We start from the raw sequence: 18,975 nt of genomic DNA, 5'->3' as shown, positions 1-18,975 counted from the left end.
CAATAGTTTTATTTAAGAACTTTCACTTTCTCATAAAATATACACATTGTTTTGTCATTAACTAAAACTGTAAGTAAATACTAATTTTTAAATACCAATTTCTCACATCTGTAGCGGGCTGGGCTGGGCCGGGGCCCTACACCTTGCCAGTTGCTGTCCGCAGCGCATTTACAAATCCATATCACTTAATTCTATTTAGACAAAAAAAAAATGAAAAAAAAAAAAAACCTAATCAAACGATAGCGTGATTTTGTACATTTCAAAAGAAAAAAAAAAACATGTAACCTCTTGTAGTTATAAAGGTGTGATGATAGTTCTACGTCGTTGATAACTTAAAATTAACAGTATTTGTTGCATTTCCCCCACCGAGTGACTGCTAACCTTTGACATGCACAAACAAATATCTAAACGTCTATACTCTAAGCAAGTAACATATCTCATATTGTTTTTTAGAACAAAATCTATTATCAAACAATATTAAATTTGCCGCAGCGGAAACAATTCATTTGTATTAAAGTTGTACCATCAAATGAAATGTTCAAATGGCGACTACCCTACATGTAGACAACTAGGGCTCCTATACATATATAAATAGCAAACAGCTAATTTCATATAAAAAGGTATATAAAGCCACTCGGTGAGATCTCCCAGCGGGGGCATTTTACAGTTTGCCATTATATATACGAAAATAACGGAATGGACAAAATAAACTTAAACCATTCCAAAAAAAATATATATTTAAAGGACAAACCCAAAAATGTCCCAGCACAACCCGGCTAAGCCCCACACAAACAGCCGACGTCACACGCATAATATTATATATGCATAGCTGTCCTTACCAAATACAAACACAGAATCAACTATTCGCTCAAATGTTTATTTATATATTTTTTTTAATTAATTCTTCAAACGCGACGTTTGCACTGACACACCTCCATGTCTCACAAGCTCTCTTTGATCCACTGTCTCTGAATGTTCCTTGCAGTAGTCGCACAGTGTCGCACAGTGTCGCACAGTGCCGCACAGTGTCGCACAGTGCCGCGTCGTGTCGTCCGGTGCAATGCAAACGCCGCCGCTCGTTATATCACTCGCTGGCTTACGACATACGGTACTTATGACATAGTTGCGATGGAATCAATAAAACTATTGTTTGTCTGTGTGTGTGTCGCGGTACTGTAACGTAACGCGCGCCGCCGCCGCCGCCGCCGCCGCCGCCGCCGCCGCCGCCGCCGCCGCCGCCGCCGCCGCCGCCGCCGCCTAGTGCACGTCGGAGCTCTCCTGCTTCAGCGGGTCCGAAGTGTTGATGGGCTGCAACACAACAATAACAATATGTTCAATTACGAAGCATAAAACATTTTATTATTGCCTTATAGTGGAGATACAGTGATCAAACATCTATTAACATAATTTTAAGGATGAAACCAATATATATTTAGAGATACTTTAAAGTACAACTCTGTATTAGACAAAATATTGCATGCAACATACAAGACTTCACAAAAGAAGACATGTAATATTGGTCAAAGACTGACATTATCTCTTTCTTCCCTTTCCTTGTACATGTCTCCTCACTCAAATATGAGATGTAAACACTGATGTGAAGCTGCGAGCTGAGTGTGTACTGACTAGTGTGATGGGCGGCTGCGGAGGCTGCGGTGGCGGAGGCGCGGGCTGCGGCGGGAGCGCGGGAGGCTCGTGCACAGTGGTGGAGTGCGCCGCCTGCGCCCCGCCGTAGTACCCGCCATTGACGGCGTCTCCGTAGGGCGCGGGCGCGGCGAGCGGGGGCGCGGGCGCACTCAGCACCGGGCCCGCGCCTCCCGCCAGGAAGTAGTCCTTGTTGACGCAGTTGCGCAGGCACTCGGGGATGCGGCCGACTATCGCGCGCCGGATCTCAGAGGCGGCCATCTCGCGCAGCTCCTGCGCCGACGCGTCAGAGTAGAACGCAGCGTGCGGCGTACACAACACGTTCGGCGCGTCCTTCAGGGGACCCTGACATACACATCACATTGTTTACTACATTTTATACAAAATGACTTTTTTTTAGAAACAACAGTAATTAATATGTATTAAACTAAGACTACAATATATTACACAATAAATCAAGACACACATTGTTCAAAGAACTTTCGATCTTGAACCAGAAGAAAAACTGAGACTGACTGATATAGGTAGAATTTTAGTCTGTCAATAGAAAATTTATAATTAAAAACAAATTATAATTATTGTAAAAGCTTACTAAATTGGTCATTACCTGGAACACATTGAAGGGCTCGTTCTCATGTACGTCTAGCGCGGCGGCGCGGATGCGGCCCTGCTTGAGCGCCGTGGCGAGGCCCTCGTCGTCCACCAGCCCGCCGCGCGCCGTGTTCACCAGGAACGCGCCTGATCACATACAACATCATTAAATATAGAAAACTTAAGTACAATTTATAATTGCTTTAATCATCTTTTAGTGCTAGGAAACAGTCAATCAATCAGCCAAGCAATTAAATAATTGCTCGATTTTCATGATAAATTTCAGAAAGGACCAAGTACAAAGTATCTTTTCTTACATTCCCTCTATAGTAATATTTAACAATGATCATAACTTTTCATCAGATTAACTTATAAACCACAAATTATAATGACAAAGTTTGACAAAATGAAAGCATCACATACCAGGGCGCATCTGTTTGATAGTGAACTCGTTGATGAGGTGATGATTGTGTTCATTTAGGCTGCAGTGCAATGACACACAATCACTCTGGAATAGGAGGTCCTGCAACACACAAATTTTTGTATTATTTTTATAAAAAAAGAAAAAAACTTGGTCTAAATGGCGATTATAGAAGATAGCTTCTTTCCGTTTCGAAAGGACAATGGGCATTTTGGGCCAACATCTCAACAGTGATGAAACCCATGCCATTTGAAAGATTATGGGGTGTTATTTAATTCATACTATGGCAGCCATGTCGAAATCGAGTGCGAACATGGTGTTTTCGAACATTCAAAAATATAATAATTACTATGGGAGTTAGTAGCATTAGCGTGTTGTGTTTTATATTTAAGAGAAAAGAAACAACATGTTTGTTTGTTTATTGCTTTATTATCATTTATTACATAGGTTTAAACATTTTTTTCGAACTACAATAATATTTGTTACATTTAATAAAATCTGTTACATTTTTGTTTTTTTACTGAAACAAAAATGTAACAGATTTTATTTTATGTTCTTATTGATGTATATATGTAAATATCTATAAGGCATTTTTCATGCAAAGAAAATACGTCAAAAATATAACATAGTACATACCACATTTATTTTTCCTCTGTCATTCTGAGATTGTTTGGAAGCTCTTTTTGTTTGTATATTATTAAAATATTATTGTAGTTCGAAAAAAATGTTTAAATCTATGTAATAAATGATAATAAAGCAATAAACAAACAAACATGTTGTTTTTTTTCTCTTAAATATAAAACACAACACGCTAATGCTACTAACTCCCATAGTAATTATTATATTTTTGAATGTTCGAAAACACCATGTTCGCACTCGATTTCGACATGGCTGCCATAGTATGAATTAAATAACACCCCATAATCTTTCAAATGGCATGGGTTTCATCACTGTTGAGCATTTAGCCCAGACTCCATACAAATTTGCCCATTGTCCTTAGTCTGTTATGTGGACTTTTTCTAAATGTAAAAATATTAAAGATGACACTAACTAAATTTTACTTAAGAAACTATTTAGGTTAAAGTAATTTATAAAGGTTGAAAATTAACACAAATCGTGGCAAAATAATTAAATATGAAACACATTGATCTCGACACTACAAAAAATATCGGTATTTTCCTTACTGTACAAAAATTATCCTATTACTATATACTACTATTAAATTATGGCGCTGTGTTGATATATATATAATATGTTGTAACCTGCAGCGTATAGACCCTGGTGAGGCCCAGCGACTTCTCGATGCCGTCGGGCAGGTAGGGGTCGTAGAAGATGACGTTGAAGCCGAAGGCCTTGGCTCTCAGCGCGACCGCGGACCCGATGCGGCCGAGGCCCACAATACCGAGCGTGTCGCCGCGGATACGCGCGCACCCCGTCGCCGCCTCGCGCACCTGCTCCGGACCTGCAACACAATACATTTACACTCGCATCTGGGATACGCGAGAGTATAAAGGACCGAGATATTGTTCATACTTCTAGATATTTCTCTCTAATCAAAGTTTCTCGCTTACGGAGGTTATCCGTCGGACAATGATTCTCCTAACAGAAGTTTCTCCCTTATTCAGGTTCTACTGCATATATACCAATGATAGTACACTTGTAACAGTTATAAACATAAATTAACCTACTATTGAATTATGTTCTACCCTAGATTATTAGTGAGGTTTGAAGTTGGCTGGTATTATAATATTAATAGAAAGACATCTCTTGGTTTGCCCTATTTTAAAACGTTTAGAACACTGGTTACTCGACCTATAAACTTATGTGAGATGGAAATAACCTAAAAAAACTATCCCATTTCTTCTGAATACTAGGAAGATTTTTACTTCATTTATTTAATAACATAATAGCGAAGAATATAAATTCGAGAATGACGATAATATATTTTTACAAAGAAATCCACACATTTAAGCATCCTTACTTCCAACAGAACACAAAAACAATAACAAATCATATCCTAAAAGAAATTATTAAAACATTCAAACAAAATCTTCATTCTCATAAAACTACTAGACTGATATAAAAATAGAGAAGAGATGTGCTGATTAGGAAATTTCAATGTATAGTGCGGAGGAGAAACAAACGTGGAGGCAGGTAGAACAACGTCCATGCAAACAATAACCATTCATTCTCAGATAACTTTAGATAAAATGCTGCACGGCGCAGTTATTGTGTTCACCGGTATGGTAAGAAAACAAGCGGCAAGAGGAAGTTATGTTGTTTTTTTTCTACAATACACTCCATAGTTACTAAAATTATAAATGCGAAAGTTTTGATGGATGAATGGATGGTTAGTAACTAGGTATCTCGTATACTCTTAACGGATCTCGATTAAATTTGGCACAGATAACCAAAATATTCTAGAAGAACAAATAGAACAAAGTCGTGGGCAAAAACTAGTTTTTTTTATATATATTTTGTCTGTTCGTTAGTACCTGTGAACTTCTTTCCCTCGCGCACCATGTTGGCGAGCCAGTAGGTCCGCCGGTAGAGGTTGAGGATGAGGCACAGAGTGGTGTCGGCCACCTCCTCCACGCCGTAGCCCGGCACGTTGCACACCGCTATACCTGCAATGCACAGTCGAGGAAGTTTATTTCCTACCCATTTACGAATCTTGGCAATTTTTTTTTTCTAATCTACAAGCTGCCAATACGTATGCATATAGTATTTTTTATGATAGTTTAAAATGTCAAACCAGAATAATGCTTTATTTATTAGCAGAAAATAAGAGGTAAACAGTTCATATATTAAAAAATTGTATCTCTTACAAAAGAATTTATGAAACACACAATTTGCTCAATCTAATAAAAATTATAGAGGCTTTAGAATTTTAATGTTTAGTGAAGCAATTCTGACTACATACGTCAATTATCTCTAACCTACATGCATGAATTCCTAACAAAATATTACTTGACTCATTTAACACAAATTGAGGAACCTAAAAGTAACTCACCCAATTCACCGGCTGCTTTAACATCAATATTATCGACGCCCGATCCGATGCGGACAATAATACGTAACGCCTTGAATTTCTCCAAGTCCTCCTTAGTAAGGATAATAGTGTGCCACATTAGCGCGCCCACTGCCTCATTGAGCACCTTTTCGTGGATCTCCGAGGTGGACTGCGCGTCGCAGAACGCCACCGTTGCCACGTCCTTCAGGATTGGCATCTCCACCGTACAATCTCTCCCGTCTAGTAGAGCCACCAGCGGCCTGCAACATTACAATTAACAAATATTAAAAACACTGACTGAATGAGAGCAGCAAGGAATCATTGAAGGAAGTTTACGTCTCGTGTTGTTATTCTGGTAAAACATCGTCTTTTAAGCCTTAAATTATCTTTTGTCGGCAATAGATGTAATTCTTTGTTCAATTAATAGTGGGGTTCTGAGACCGAAATACCGGTTTAAAACATACTTTGCTGTTTTGTCAATGATAATGACAAGGATGACGATATTTTGTAGAGATTTTGGTCTCAGAAACCAACGATAAGTCTTTGTGTCCGGTAAATCAACAAAGTTAGCCTTTGTAAGCGTCGCGTAATTTATACGCAACTTTAACGTACGACCATCAAAAGTGACATAAGCAGATGCCAGCGAAGCCGCGCAAATGAGGTCGGCACATCCCATCCCTAAGCCGATTATTATTTTAAATAAAACATTGTTTCTTTTGCAAAAACGATAAATGCTTTTAGCGCCACTTAAAGTGTACATGAAACAAAAACTTTAAATATAAACTCTATTTTCATGTCTTTATTTTAAAATAAAAGCATGTAACATTAATACTGAGTTTCCATTCGTGTAAAAAAACAGGGACGAAATATATTTTTATTTCTGGTAATTGAAACATCTGGAGTACATAAGGGGCAGTAATAACTTCGGATAGTATGAAAACTATAGAACAGAACATGATTAGATCGCAAGTTCGACTTAGTAACCACTGAACTATCGCCACTTACATTTAAAAAATCAGTCTGAATCCATATAACGCACGGCTAATGTTAAGTTGATGGCATTACATCTCATTTTATCATTGTTAAACATATTAAAACATAATAAATAAGATTTAAACTCGAGCAATGTGTGTAATAATATACAGTTATATTGGATTAATTTGTAGCATTGTTATTAAGAATCACTGACAGAAATATTACTTTGATTTTCAATTGAGTCAGATATCACATTTCAATATCGCAAGATAAATGTTGTTTAAAAAATAACATTAATTTCAACTGGTACATGAGAAATGGGAAACTAAACATCTTGAATACTTTTCTAGCATATTTTATTACTATAGCAAGAGAACTCTTATATAATTATTATAAAATACGAAACTTTCAAACAAATGTGAGTATAATTTAAAAGGTAATGAATTAATTTGTAAAACAGTCGCAAGGTAAAATGGCTGCTTTCAAGTTAATGAGAAATGCACGAGAGAAAAGCCTCGCTTAATTAATCATTTTAATTACAAACTGACGGAAATAAAGGAACCGAAAAATTGTGCACCAAATTTATTCCGAAGTCCTTAATTAATGTTTGACGAATTTGTTTTACTGTGTTTTTATATAAATCAATAGTTATAACATATAATCATTTAAATCTTTTGAATTAAACAGTAATAAGTTAATAAATAATAAAAGCTTTAAAAATATTTGGAGCTTCTTCCTTCTAACAGGATGACCTTCTAACAAACATTCATCCATGTATCCAAACATTCGCATTTATTTATATTAGTAAGCAATAAGATAATATGAACAGATACTGCATTGAAATCAATGTTTTCCCAACCCACTCCCCTAAAATAATTAAGGTCCAAGTCAGAGAGAATAAACTAATAACTTAAAACTTTCATACTAAAGCAGAATTATTATTATTAGCGTTGAAAGTTTCGTCGGGGAACGAGAAAGTAATACGGCGAGGCGCGAAGGGAGTTGCCTCAAATTCTCAACAAACTTTAGCCGAGACTTTGCTTTGGGATGGAAACAAAAGGGTGGGAGGGGGCAAAGAAAGAAGTGAAGCCATTTCTAAGTTTTGATAGAAAGCAAATAGGATTAGCGGTCGAAAAACAAGTAACGTGAAATATCTTTCACATTCTTGAATGAATTTTGTAAAAACTAACTTAACCACCGTACTGATTTTTGTACTTATTTTTTTAACTACGAACTATGTATATTTTTTGGTGTTACTAATATTAGTTTATTTATACCATTAGTCATCAATAAAACCAATATTAAACACCACACATAAAAGTATAAAACAAACAAAACGACCAACATCCGTTCAATGTAGACAGAAACTCCGTAAAGAATTTACGCGCGGACCGCAATGCAGAAGTCGAACGCGATATATATGAAAATACGAGCTCATAAATCCGTGCGTCCTCCATAGCTTTGAATATTTTACGATGGTGCAACACTTTGTGTTACGTAACTCTATTCAAAAAGTACGCATGCAGCACCACGTGCATAGCGACATTTTGTAGACTTTTTTTCCCGACAGGATGGCAATGTTTTTCTCAGGCATTTACAAGTACATCCGTGATGATATTATTGTAATTAACTGTAACTATTATAACAGCTTAACATGTTCAATACCACCGACTCGCATGGCGAGTTCACTTTCGCACGAAACAAATGTGGTATGTGTTAAAACTATGGGATTGTTGAAGTCTCTTACTCACCTAGATTGCAGGGGTCCGTTAGCGATGGGACCCCGCATGCTGTCCATACGCGCTCTCTTTGGCATCATCTTGCGTTTGTCCATTTAAAGCGGCAGAGCCGCTTTAACCGCCGCTCCGCAGCGCGTCACCTGAAATTAACATAAATAAAAATTATTATCTAAAATCACAGAACAACGAATTCGTCTCTATATCCAAGTACGAAACGCTTATAATACAATGCTCTGTGTCTATATTGTACAGATGCTACGCCAATCAGGATACATAAAGAAAAGTTTATATCTCTAACCCATAAACTTGTGACTCATACTGCCACATTTGAGTCGAGTAGAAATCTATACTTAGGGAATGCTTAAATAATAGTAATTTACGATTGTTAACTATTCTATTCGATCCAACAATGATATAAGGTTAAAACTAGTTACTATTATTTTTGAAGGTGAATGTTGTCAACTAATTATGCAAGACAGAACTAAGCAATTATAATGTACTAGTAATAAGTAGGTCAATATAATTCACAAATACGTACACTTATAAATAAGTGCATCACTAAAGAAAAATGGCTATTTTCCTGCGATATTTGCAAAACAAATTGCCATCGTTGTCTAGTGCTGAGCAAACAAATACTCGATACCAATAGCAGTCATAACAAAGCGCTAATATAAACCTAGCACTATTAATAGATTAAAACGACGTATTCAAAGAGCTAGCAACGATCGCTTGTCTCAATACCTGTTTGCTAATAAATTGTAAACATATTATCAATTGGACACTTCATAACGCTTATCGAATCGTTGCTTTTATAAATGTCCGAGACAGGAAATAACTTAAAATTTCTATACATTAGTCATTAAGCAACAGGTACCGAAATACGTAATGAGAAACACAAAAATAAAAAAAAATTACATTACAAAATTACATTAAAAAATTACACGTGATTTATATTTTTAACGAGTAAAGTATGCATTAAAATATAATACATATAATAAATAAATTATGTTAATTAATTCATTAAGTTGTTGATAAGTTGTTCATTCGGTGGAGAACAATAGAATCGGCATCTTAAAGAAAAAGGAAAATAAAACACTGAGAATCTTATATCAAAGTACGCAGACGACCTTACAATTTTGATGCTTCCAGCGTTTTTTCCGATGAGTGAATTATGTTGAAAAATGTATCCAATAAGAATAAAATGTAAAGGAATAGAGTGTCAATAGCTGGCAAATGAATTCGGAAGCCAGACGTAATGGAATTACTGATTCTTGTGCGAGCACGCGCTATCGTCACGACGACGATAATCTTATTTGGTACGAAATTCACAGACGATCTTATTCTCACGTCTTTTCTTTATTGCATGATTTAATTGTAATCTCTCCTAACCTTATTATCAAGTAAAATTTAGTTTTAACAATAAAAATCGAATCTATATATATAAAAGAAAGTCGTGTTAGTTACACTATTTATAACTCAAGAACGGCTGAATCGATTTGACTGAAAATTGGTGGGCAGGTAGCATAGAACCAGGAAAAGGACATAGGATAATTTTTACCCCGTTTTCTATTTTTTATTCCGCGCGGACGGAGTCGCGGGTAAAAGCTAGTATCTAATATTTAGAGAATTTTGGCACACTTCAATTCATAAACTGGGTTCGACTTTGAGAAATCTTTGCAACCAAGCAAGTGCGATGTTATAAAGTTACCAAATCACCATAATTTCAAATCTGGGAAAGATCTCTGATGTTTGTTTACATACATGTGGTACTTAATGCACTGGACATAAGACTAGCGTTCGCACAATTAATTCACCACGTGATTGTACGTATCATATGTATGGATGTACCGCGGCCGGCGCGGCGTAATGTATCTTTGTGTGCTGTGAAGTGTTGTAGTGTGGCGTGACGAAGCAATTTAGATGTAACTACAGTCAATATTCACGAGGTCACCCCTTGCTCTTACATTGTCACACTATTATTTAGCACTTGTACCAATCTAGACTATCTATTCGTTACAATGTAACTACGTTCAATAAACGCTTATTTTTTTATTTACCTATTGTATAAATATCATTGTATAAGTAACCGACAAGTAAGGTCGTCACCTGATATTATGCGACCTTTGCTCATTGCCCCAGCAAACAAATAAGTTGCAGATTTGTCGCCTACGTTAATTGAATTGAGGAGAGCGAAAACAAAAAAGGTATCTGTAGCCTTAAAACTTATTGTAAGCCGCTACAGAGATTTCCTTGCGTTATTACAGCGATTACAGGAGGCCACTAATGATTTTCACCTTGTACAAAAAGAGCATGTTATTTTTTCCGATTCATCCCCTCGCTCTAATCGACAACTGTTAATCCGTCGAATAGTTCAGAAGACAACATCTCTAAAACCACAACCCAGTGCCGTATAGGTTAGCAGTATTTATCACAATGGTACACTGCGTACAATGTTAGATAGGATTTACGTCGCACACAGCAAGCGTGCTGGCTGGTCGCCAAGCGGGGCACGGGCTGAGCATAAATATATGTGACAGATCGAGACTTCATACGCTACTACAATAAATAACTTAAAGGTACAGAGACTTTTTTATATAATGGTAAACGAGCAACCGGCACCTGATTCGCCGAAATAGCGAAGTGACCGCTGCACATAGACATCCGCAATTGCAGATGTGTTACCTAACTTTAATCGACGGAGGAGGGGACGCACAGAAAGAGAATTTTAATGTTCCAACGGTTAATTCATGTTTGACGAATTATTAACTATTTAAAGTACACACATAGACACGATGACCAACTGACTGCATCGTTGCATATTGTAGCCCTGTAAAAAGCAATTCACAAAACCAAGGTGTTATAAGTTTTGTTATTTTACTAAATATACTCGTACTACTTATTTATGCCTTTTCATTTCGAAAACTGCTTACAAAATTTAACTATACAAGTTACATGAAGCGTGTGTAATTTAACAATGATGAGTGGTGGCAAAAGTCAATTAGAATCAATACAGGTTTGAATCGATATCAATTGCCGGCACATTGTTATCTCACAAGTGGCAGTAAACAACCCACAAATACTCTGTACATATCTACATTATACATAATGGTTACATACACACATAAATGGTTACGACATTTATTTACACAACATTTATAATCTGTGATAGTTACGTCTGAAAATTAATAAAAATCGTCTGTAATACTATAAGTCAGTAAAATTCTTCTTCACATCCCTAAACCACTGGACAAATTATTTTCTATAACTTTGGGAGAACAGAGTAGGTTTTTGCCCCAAAAAGCCTTAGAAAAAAATGAGGTAAATCGAATTCAGTTTTGCGCAAACTTCAAAACACAATTTTATTGGTAGCACTTAAAAAAATATCCTGGGAGCGATAAAAATATTCCAATATTAATAAATTTTAATACATGTATAAACAAGTATAAGGCACTACTAATATAATAAACACTATCAAGAAATATTAAACTAAAATCATCGCGATCGTAAAATGTTAACTGGTCGTTAGCGATGGCTGTTAAAGGAAAAACTTAGCGGTGGGCAATAACAATGGGTCGGGCAGATAACATGGAGTCGCCCGAGTGAAATATAACGGCCAGAGCAAAACAATATAAAGACATAAAGTTGGCAAACTCGCAGATACCGCACTACACGAGCAACGTCTTTGTCTAGTCTGGGGGATCGCTTTATTTATTGTGCTGATTGTTATATCTTTATAATGGTTTAAGTTTTTAAAACATTACAAATAACTATCAACTAAAGTTATAATAAAAACATAAAACATAAATTATGGAGATAGTACTATTTACAGCGGTTTTATTTTGATAACGTATTTAGTGAAAGGTTTCAAAAACCTAATAGTACAGTTTAGTAGGCATACTTATTTTAATAATTTGTGCAATGAGTCGCAAAAACTATTATCAGTTTATTCAATTATTCAAAAACAGGCACAGAATCCTAGTTGTAATATGTATTTTTCGTAATAAAACGTAAGCAAATTCTTACACAAGTTCTTAACGAAATGAGGGACGTATGAATATACAAGAACAGAATGAAAGTGCAACCGAGAACATTTTAATCCTTTCTTTGTCTAAATAAAAAATAATCATTTTATTTACTCGCGTAGACGAATACCTCAAAGCGACTGACTGCGATTGACTGCAACTAATTACAACAAACTATGCCAGATGTGGTGAACTAATGGCACGGGGCACAATATTTTGTGCACGGATTCATTATGGACAAAAAAGTGGAGTGAGTAATAATACTCTCATAATAAGCATAATAATGCTACTCTATGAAATGTTAACAATAATTTCAAAATTGTTTGATGGCACGTCTATGGTCATATTTAACATTTATTTATAAAAAAAAGGGCACATTGATACGCAAAGGTTCGCCACCCCTGCACTATGCAAACGTCACTAACATTCAGGCAGCGGCGTGGCACATTTTAAATATATCCTAAACGTATAATAATAAACACATCTCGCACACGGGTCGTCGCCCACTTGCTACACTATTTATAACATGAGAAAATATTCTGCGGTCATACGCAAAATCATATTTAACATTAGCTTTCTACGAAAAACTGACGTGAATGGCGATGGTCTCAGCATTTACGAGTAATACTGGCAGTATTTAAAAGTACGTTATTCAATGAGATTATAAGACTTCAAATATGTTGGCGAAAACGATGAATCTTTTTAAATATGAATTTTCAATGTCGAAACATATGTATAAGACATATTGTTTTCTTTATTTTTTTTAAGGATTAGAGAGATATCTATATATATAAAAGAAAGTTGTGTTGGTTTCACCATTTATAACTCAAGAACGGCTGAATCTATTTGACTGAAAATTGGTGGACAGGTAGCTTAGAACCAGGAAAAGGACATAGGATAATTTTTACCCCGTTTTCTATTTTTTTTTATTCCGCGCGGACGGAGTCGCGGGTAAAAGCTAGTAGTTAATAAAACAATTTTAACAAGTGCCTACTGTATAAAAATAAATAAAAATCTATGCATAGTTCTTTTCTTAGTTGATGATGTTCAATTAACCGTATTATTAGTATAACTATATTGTTATCCCTTTCATAGACAAAACGGAGATATGTTTTAAACCGAGATTTTGGTTTCAGAAAGCCACGTCTAGAATGGTAATTAAAAGTAATTGAAAAATACCAAAGGCAGGTGGAATTATAAATTAATAGATAAATTAACGACATACATTTTATATTAACATCGTATAGCAACATATAACACTAATTTAGTATATTAAACAGGCATATGTTCGTACACGTGTCACACTAGTCGCGGGCCGGAACTATCGTGTGGTTACGCAAGACGCGAGCCGCTCAATGGCCCATTATCCACAATTGTTTACAATTACAGTGCCGCGGCGTGCGCTCGATACACTTGTGCAATGCACGTTATCGCACCCACACGATATAGCCGGCTTAATGTGTTGCCATCATTTCTAAATATATCACACACAAAGAGATACTAAAAGCCCATAAGCGCAGTGGTTGAAAGGCACACTTAATCAACAACGCTCGGAGACTTGAATGATAGTTGAATTCTTTTAAAGTCTTACATTAGTTGTTACCATTAATTATGTTACTAGTGACCGTATTAAGTGATTCGCTCTCAGCTAACCATGATCCAGGATAAAGTTTAAAATATGTAAGCAATATCAATAAATTCACATTGGGCCAGCGTGGTTGACTAAGGCCTTGTCACCTCTAAGGTAAGCTCGAGCCTCGGATGGCTACGTTTAAGTCCACGACACATAGAAAATGGGGCATTCGTATAGCGTTGCTCGTTATCTCGCTGGCAGCCGCGGGCGACCTTCAACCGAACCGTGCACTTACACGTGAACGATGCGTGAGTTATATACCTAGCGTGTCACTTTCTTATATGTAAACGTTATATAACATGTTCATAATACTACACATAAATTAAGAAATAAGATATGCCAGATGACAAACCGCATCCAATTTTCCATTCAAACAATACTTAAGAAAATGGCAAAATAGGTTATTCAATAATAGGTATTTTACGTACTAATTAAAGTAAAAAGGATCTTTTACAATAGAAGTTTCTTTTTCACGTTGAATATAATGTTACAAATGTGTATAGGCAAGACATTTAAACTAAACACAAACGGTGTCAATCTCAGGTGTTTAGTTCACATAGATAGATAACTCAGCTAGAACGTTAGGTTTACTCTCGTAAGAAATTTACTAAATCAACCAGAAGTGTGACCCAAAACTTCTTCGAATGGAATACGTCATACCAACACTACAATATTAGATAGATATCTTTAAAAAAAAGGAACATCATAAACCTCTTTGTACATTTGAAATATAACCTACATTTGAGAACATAAAGTAGGTATTACGTAAATAGTTAACACACAGTTATGGCAGTTTTGGCAGCGGCACAATGGGCACACATCTTGGCAACAGTGGCTGCAATTAGGGAATAATATCGGCACAATTGTTAGTCCTGGTTGCAGTTCAAAAAGAAACATTAATTAATAACGGAGCACATCTTTTTTACTTAATCTTTGTTATTTTGTCGTGAAAAAGCCGAATGTCACATTTTAAGATCCTACAATTAAAACGAAGAATATACTAGAAATTTAAACTGCATCAAAATATGTAACAAACTTCTATTTCATAAAAATATAAAGCAAAACCTCTTGCCATCTTTTTATTTTAAATTCAGTCAGCGTGAAAACAAACAACCATGTATAAGTTTGTTTTTATTTTTGTATTGTAATTAAAACGCAATAATATGGAAACTTCTTATTCTAACAAAGCTAATCTATTATAACCGTTGTATTTCACTGCCCACATCTGCACAAAACATTCTTTACACTATTGTTACAAACAAAAGGAGAGGGATAACGAAATAAGAAACGATAACTTCGCGTACAGTTTATTTTTATTAGAACAACGTGATTTATATGACCTAGACATTTCAACGAGAGATGCGACCAGTACGAAAAATTGTGTCAGAATGTTTTACCGTCGCAAAAACTAGAAGACCTTGCGTTCTTACTATAAACAGTAAAACTTCTTTTGCACTTCCTGAAGATGTCATAACTTTATTGCAAAAAAGATGTTAATTTAAAATCGATAATAAAGATTTATGCAATGTATGTAACCGTTATCACAGATTCGTACTTTGCATAACATAACAATGTAAGGCATACGACGATATGGTAAAATTTATTCAATATCGTTCAATGTCGAGCCGATGCAAATAGCAGGATTGCATTCTTTAAAAATATCTCCAGTTACACTATGGTCGACATCTCATATACGACCGAGGGGTTCGAAGCCTACCTCTAGAGGGTGACTAAGTCCTACTCAACTTTGCTTGTCACATGCGGGTTGTTTGACTTCATACACATTGTTGCGATTTCTTCGCGGATATGTGTTGGTTTACATTAAGATGATTTCTTTAACAATAAAAACGTCGGATAAATGTACATAACAATGTACATATACGTATATATCGAAAAGTACATTAGTACATGTTAGGGATCGAAATCGTAACTGGTAATTACGAGTGACGGAGTCCTGAAGCTCCAACGCTCTGTAAAACTATCACCACTTCAAAAATCTCAAGTTTACGAACGAACTCAACTTATTATTGAACAACAAAGTTTCAATCAAGCCTCGAAGAAAAGTTTCATGTTCCGTATATACCCCGACCTTCCTCACACCCTGTGAATTAAGAATAAGGGTGATACTTATGCCGCAGGGCCATAAACCGTTCTCGGTCGGCGGGCCAAACATTTACCGCCCTACATTTGGCTTTGCAAAGTTCAAGGCTGCTAAAACCGACGAACCTTATTATTCTGAATTAATTTAACATGTATAATACCCATGTTACATTATGTTCTGAAAACTTAGTTTAAGTTAATAGGAGTGAAATAAAGAGTCTAGACTAAAAAAGCAGCTGAGTGTTCGACTTTCTCATTTGGAGGATTTCTGAGGCTATCTTGCATGTTTACGGCCATAATTCAAAAGTACTACCAATAAATTAGTTCTTTACCGCGCGTCGTTACTAAACATTTTTGACACATGTAATAATAAAAATTACAATTGATCTGACATGCACGCTTGCGTCTAATGTACCCGTCAGTTTGCACTAATGTACCCGTCAGTTTGCACTGCCAAACGAAACATACGTACGAAAACACGATATCTGTTATTGGATGACGATATGTTTTTGCACTATTGTTACGGCAGTCGCAGTAACAGACGCATTGGTTTCATTTTTCTTCCCAACGTAAAGAGTTATATCTGTTCTGGAAAAGATGTAACTCTTTTCGTTGGGTCTATTTGTACAAGCGTGTGGTTTGTATTATGTGTATGAACTCACCAGCGCTGCTGTTGTGACGTAGTCAGGGCGCGATCACCGGTCCATCGGCGCACCGGCATTGACTTGACGCTGTGGTGGGCGCCACCGCCGCCGCACCGTTGCCTCGCTGCCCGCGCACCGCACCGCGCACTATACGACACGCACTACACGCGCACTAGCACGCAATAGCTCCACACGCACACACACTGCACCAAACAACACAACACTACGCCACTACGACACCTGCAACAAACAAATATAAACTTTAATAACAAATTACAAACGAATGTAAATTCAAGAGATAAAACAGGTAATATCTTAGTTATCAATTTGGAATACGTCGGGAAATGTTCAACTCCACGCCTGCTACATGCAAGACGGAAATTACACGTGAAAATAAAAAGTTAGCAACACTTGTAGTCCTCCGAATATTTCTCAATCGTCTCATCCGGTCCCAGTTAATAAAAAAATAGTAGTAATTTTTCATTAACATACAACATAATAACAATGTTTTCAATCCACAAATTAAATTTTAACTTAATTCAAATTATTACTAAATTTTCTAGCATTAGAAAACATAAAAAAGTATATGTTTAGGTGCATGATCTCGTACAATGTCAGTTGAAGGTTGAGTTGGACATTCTTTACGAGACGAAAACTTTTCCCGAATTACGCAACAAAGACAATTTCTCCCCAGTGACAAGCTTCTTTACAATTTTGTTTTTAAAAAAAAGTACTAAAACTGTAATGGCATTTGTTTTAAAGAAAACAAATAAAACACTTATCTTTTGTAAATTATAAATATCTGTAGACCGCGGCTCCGCCTGCGCGGTATAAAAAAAATTATAGTCTATGTGTTCTTCCAGACTATGTTCTACATCTATTCCAAATTTCATCGGGATCTGTTGTGCCGTTCTGCAGATACCTTCTAACAAACATCCATCCATCCATCCATTCATAAATTCGCATTTATAACAATACTATAGTAAAATTTAAAAATGATTAAAGATACAATGTAAGATTTTGTGTAGATATATTTTTATATCAAACCCAATGATTTCCGCAGTTGACTAGATGAAGATTCGTCATCGACCTATCAACTTTTAGATGCATTTAATGTGTTCAAGCTAGTCGTAAATGAGTTTGCATCGCATCTTCGAAACACATTAAGTGTTGATTCGTTGATATCGCAAGTTTTGAGAGCATCTCGCAATTTACGAGCACCGGCGGCGAAATATTTTTATAGTCTAGGTTACGGCCGTACGGGAGCTCCGAATAATATTTTACGGTCCATAAAGAGTTGTATGGACGCGACAATGTTGCTTTATAGCCGACGGTCGTCGCACATTGTTCTTTGTAGTTGGAATGAACGGAGGGGGCTTCTTGTAATATTTATCCAATCTAGTATAGCTAATATCAATATTGTTCTTTATCAGTGTGGTATTTACTGGGATATAGATATTAGGTCCTTACATATGAAATTGGCGTTTTGTATGGGAGGAACAAAAAGTCGAATATTTTTTAATATAATATATTTAATTAATCAAAGTATGAACCATTATTTTCTATGCACTTTTGCCATCTCATAGGTAGTTCATTGATCCCTTTACTAAAAAAACCAGTCGGACGGGAATCAATAAAATATTTGGAGGCGATTTGGACTGCCCCATCGGAGTTGAATTTTTTCCCTTGCAAGAAGTTATCCAAATTTCGAAAAAAATGGTAATCTGTTGGAGCAAGGTCCGGGGAGTACGGAGGATGTCTTAGACTTTCCAATTGAAGCTCTTCTAATTTAGTAGCCGTCTGTTGCGCAGTGTGTGTTCTAGCGTTGTCGTGAAGCAGCAGTGGCGTGGAGCGATTGACCAGCCTAGGTTGTTTAGCCGCTAGCTTTTCCAACATGGTTTGCAATTGCTGATAATAGACATCAGCTGTAATAGTCTGGCCAGATTTGAGAAAACTGTAATGAACAATACCGGCACTAGTCCACCAAACGCTTACAAGTAACTTTTTTGGGGTTAATTTTCGCTTGGGGCAGGATTTGGCTGGCTGGCCAGGATCCAACCATTGCGCTGAGCGCTTCCGATTATCGTAAAGAACCCATTTTTCATCACAGGTAATGATTCGGTTTAAAATACCTTCATTATTGTGCCGGTTTAGTAATGTAACGCAACAGTCGACGCGCGTTTGCCGGTTTGC

The 18,975-nt window shown here is 36.4% G+C and overlaps 1 protein-coding gene across 5 annotated transcripts in view; it reads right to left on the bottom strand.

Moving 5' to 3' along the window:
• Positions 1-24: 24 nt before the first annotated feature.
• Positions 25-18,975, bottom strand: part of LOC106719070 (C-terminal-binding protein) — a 77,248-nt gene continuing 58,297 nt past the window's right edge. For 2 of the 5 annotated variants that reach the window (XM_045684072.1, XM_045684071.1), the window contains 10 exons: positions 16,801-17,022; positions 8,396-8,523; positions 5,670-5,929; positions 5,152-5,283; positions 3,919-4,118; positions 2,659-2,758; positions 2,252-2,382; positions 1,627-1,989; positions 1,254-1,308; positions 27-1,183 (listed from right to left, as the gene is read on the bottom strand). In XM_045684072.1, coding sequence (XP_045540028.1) covers positions 1,258-1,308; positions 1,627-1,989; positions 2,252-2,382; positions 2,659-2,758; positions 3,919-4,118; positions 5,152-5,283; positions 5,670-5,929; positions 8,396-8,478 — 1,320 coding nt within the window. In that variant the 5' untranslated portion in view covers positions 8,479-8,523; positions 16,801-17,022 and the 3' untranslated portion in view covers positions 27-1,183; positions 1,254-1,257. Of the gene's footprint in view, positions 1,205-1,253; positions 1,309-1,626; positions 1,990-2,251; positions 2,383-2,658; positions 2,759-3,918; positions 4,119-5,151; positions 5,284-5,669; positions 5,930-8,395; positions 8,524-16,800; positions 17,023-18,975 lie in introns of all 5 variants that reach the window. The other 3 variants (XM_045684075.1, XM_045684074.1, XM_045684073.1) reach the window with 3 other exon arrangements.

The sequence above is a fragment of the Papilio machaon genome, chromosome 24 (assembly GCF_912999745.1).
Source record: "Papilio machaon chromosome 24, ilPapMach1.1, whole genome shotgun sequence".
In the NCBI taxonomy this organism is placed as follows: domain Eukaryota; kingdom Metazoa; phylum Arthropoda; class Insecta; order Lepidoptera; family Papilionidae; genus Papilio; species Papilio machaon.
The sequence above is the reverse complement of the archived record's forward strand: the minus strand, read 5'-3'. Positions and strand labels throughout refer to the sequence as shown.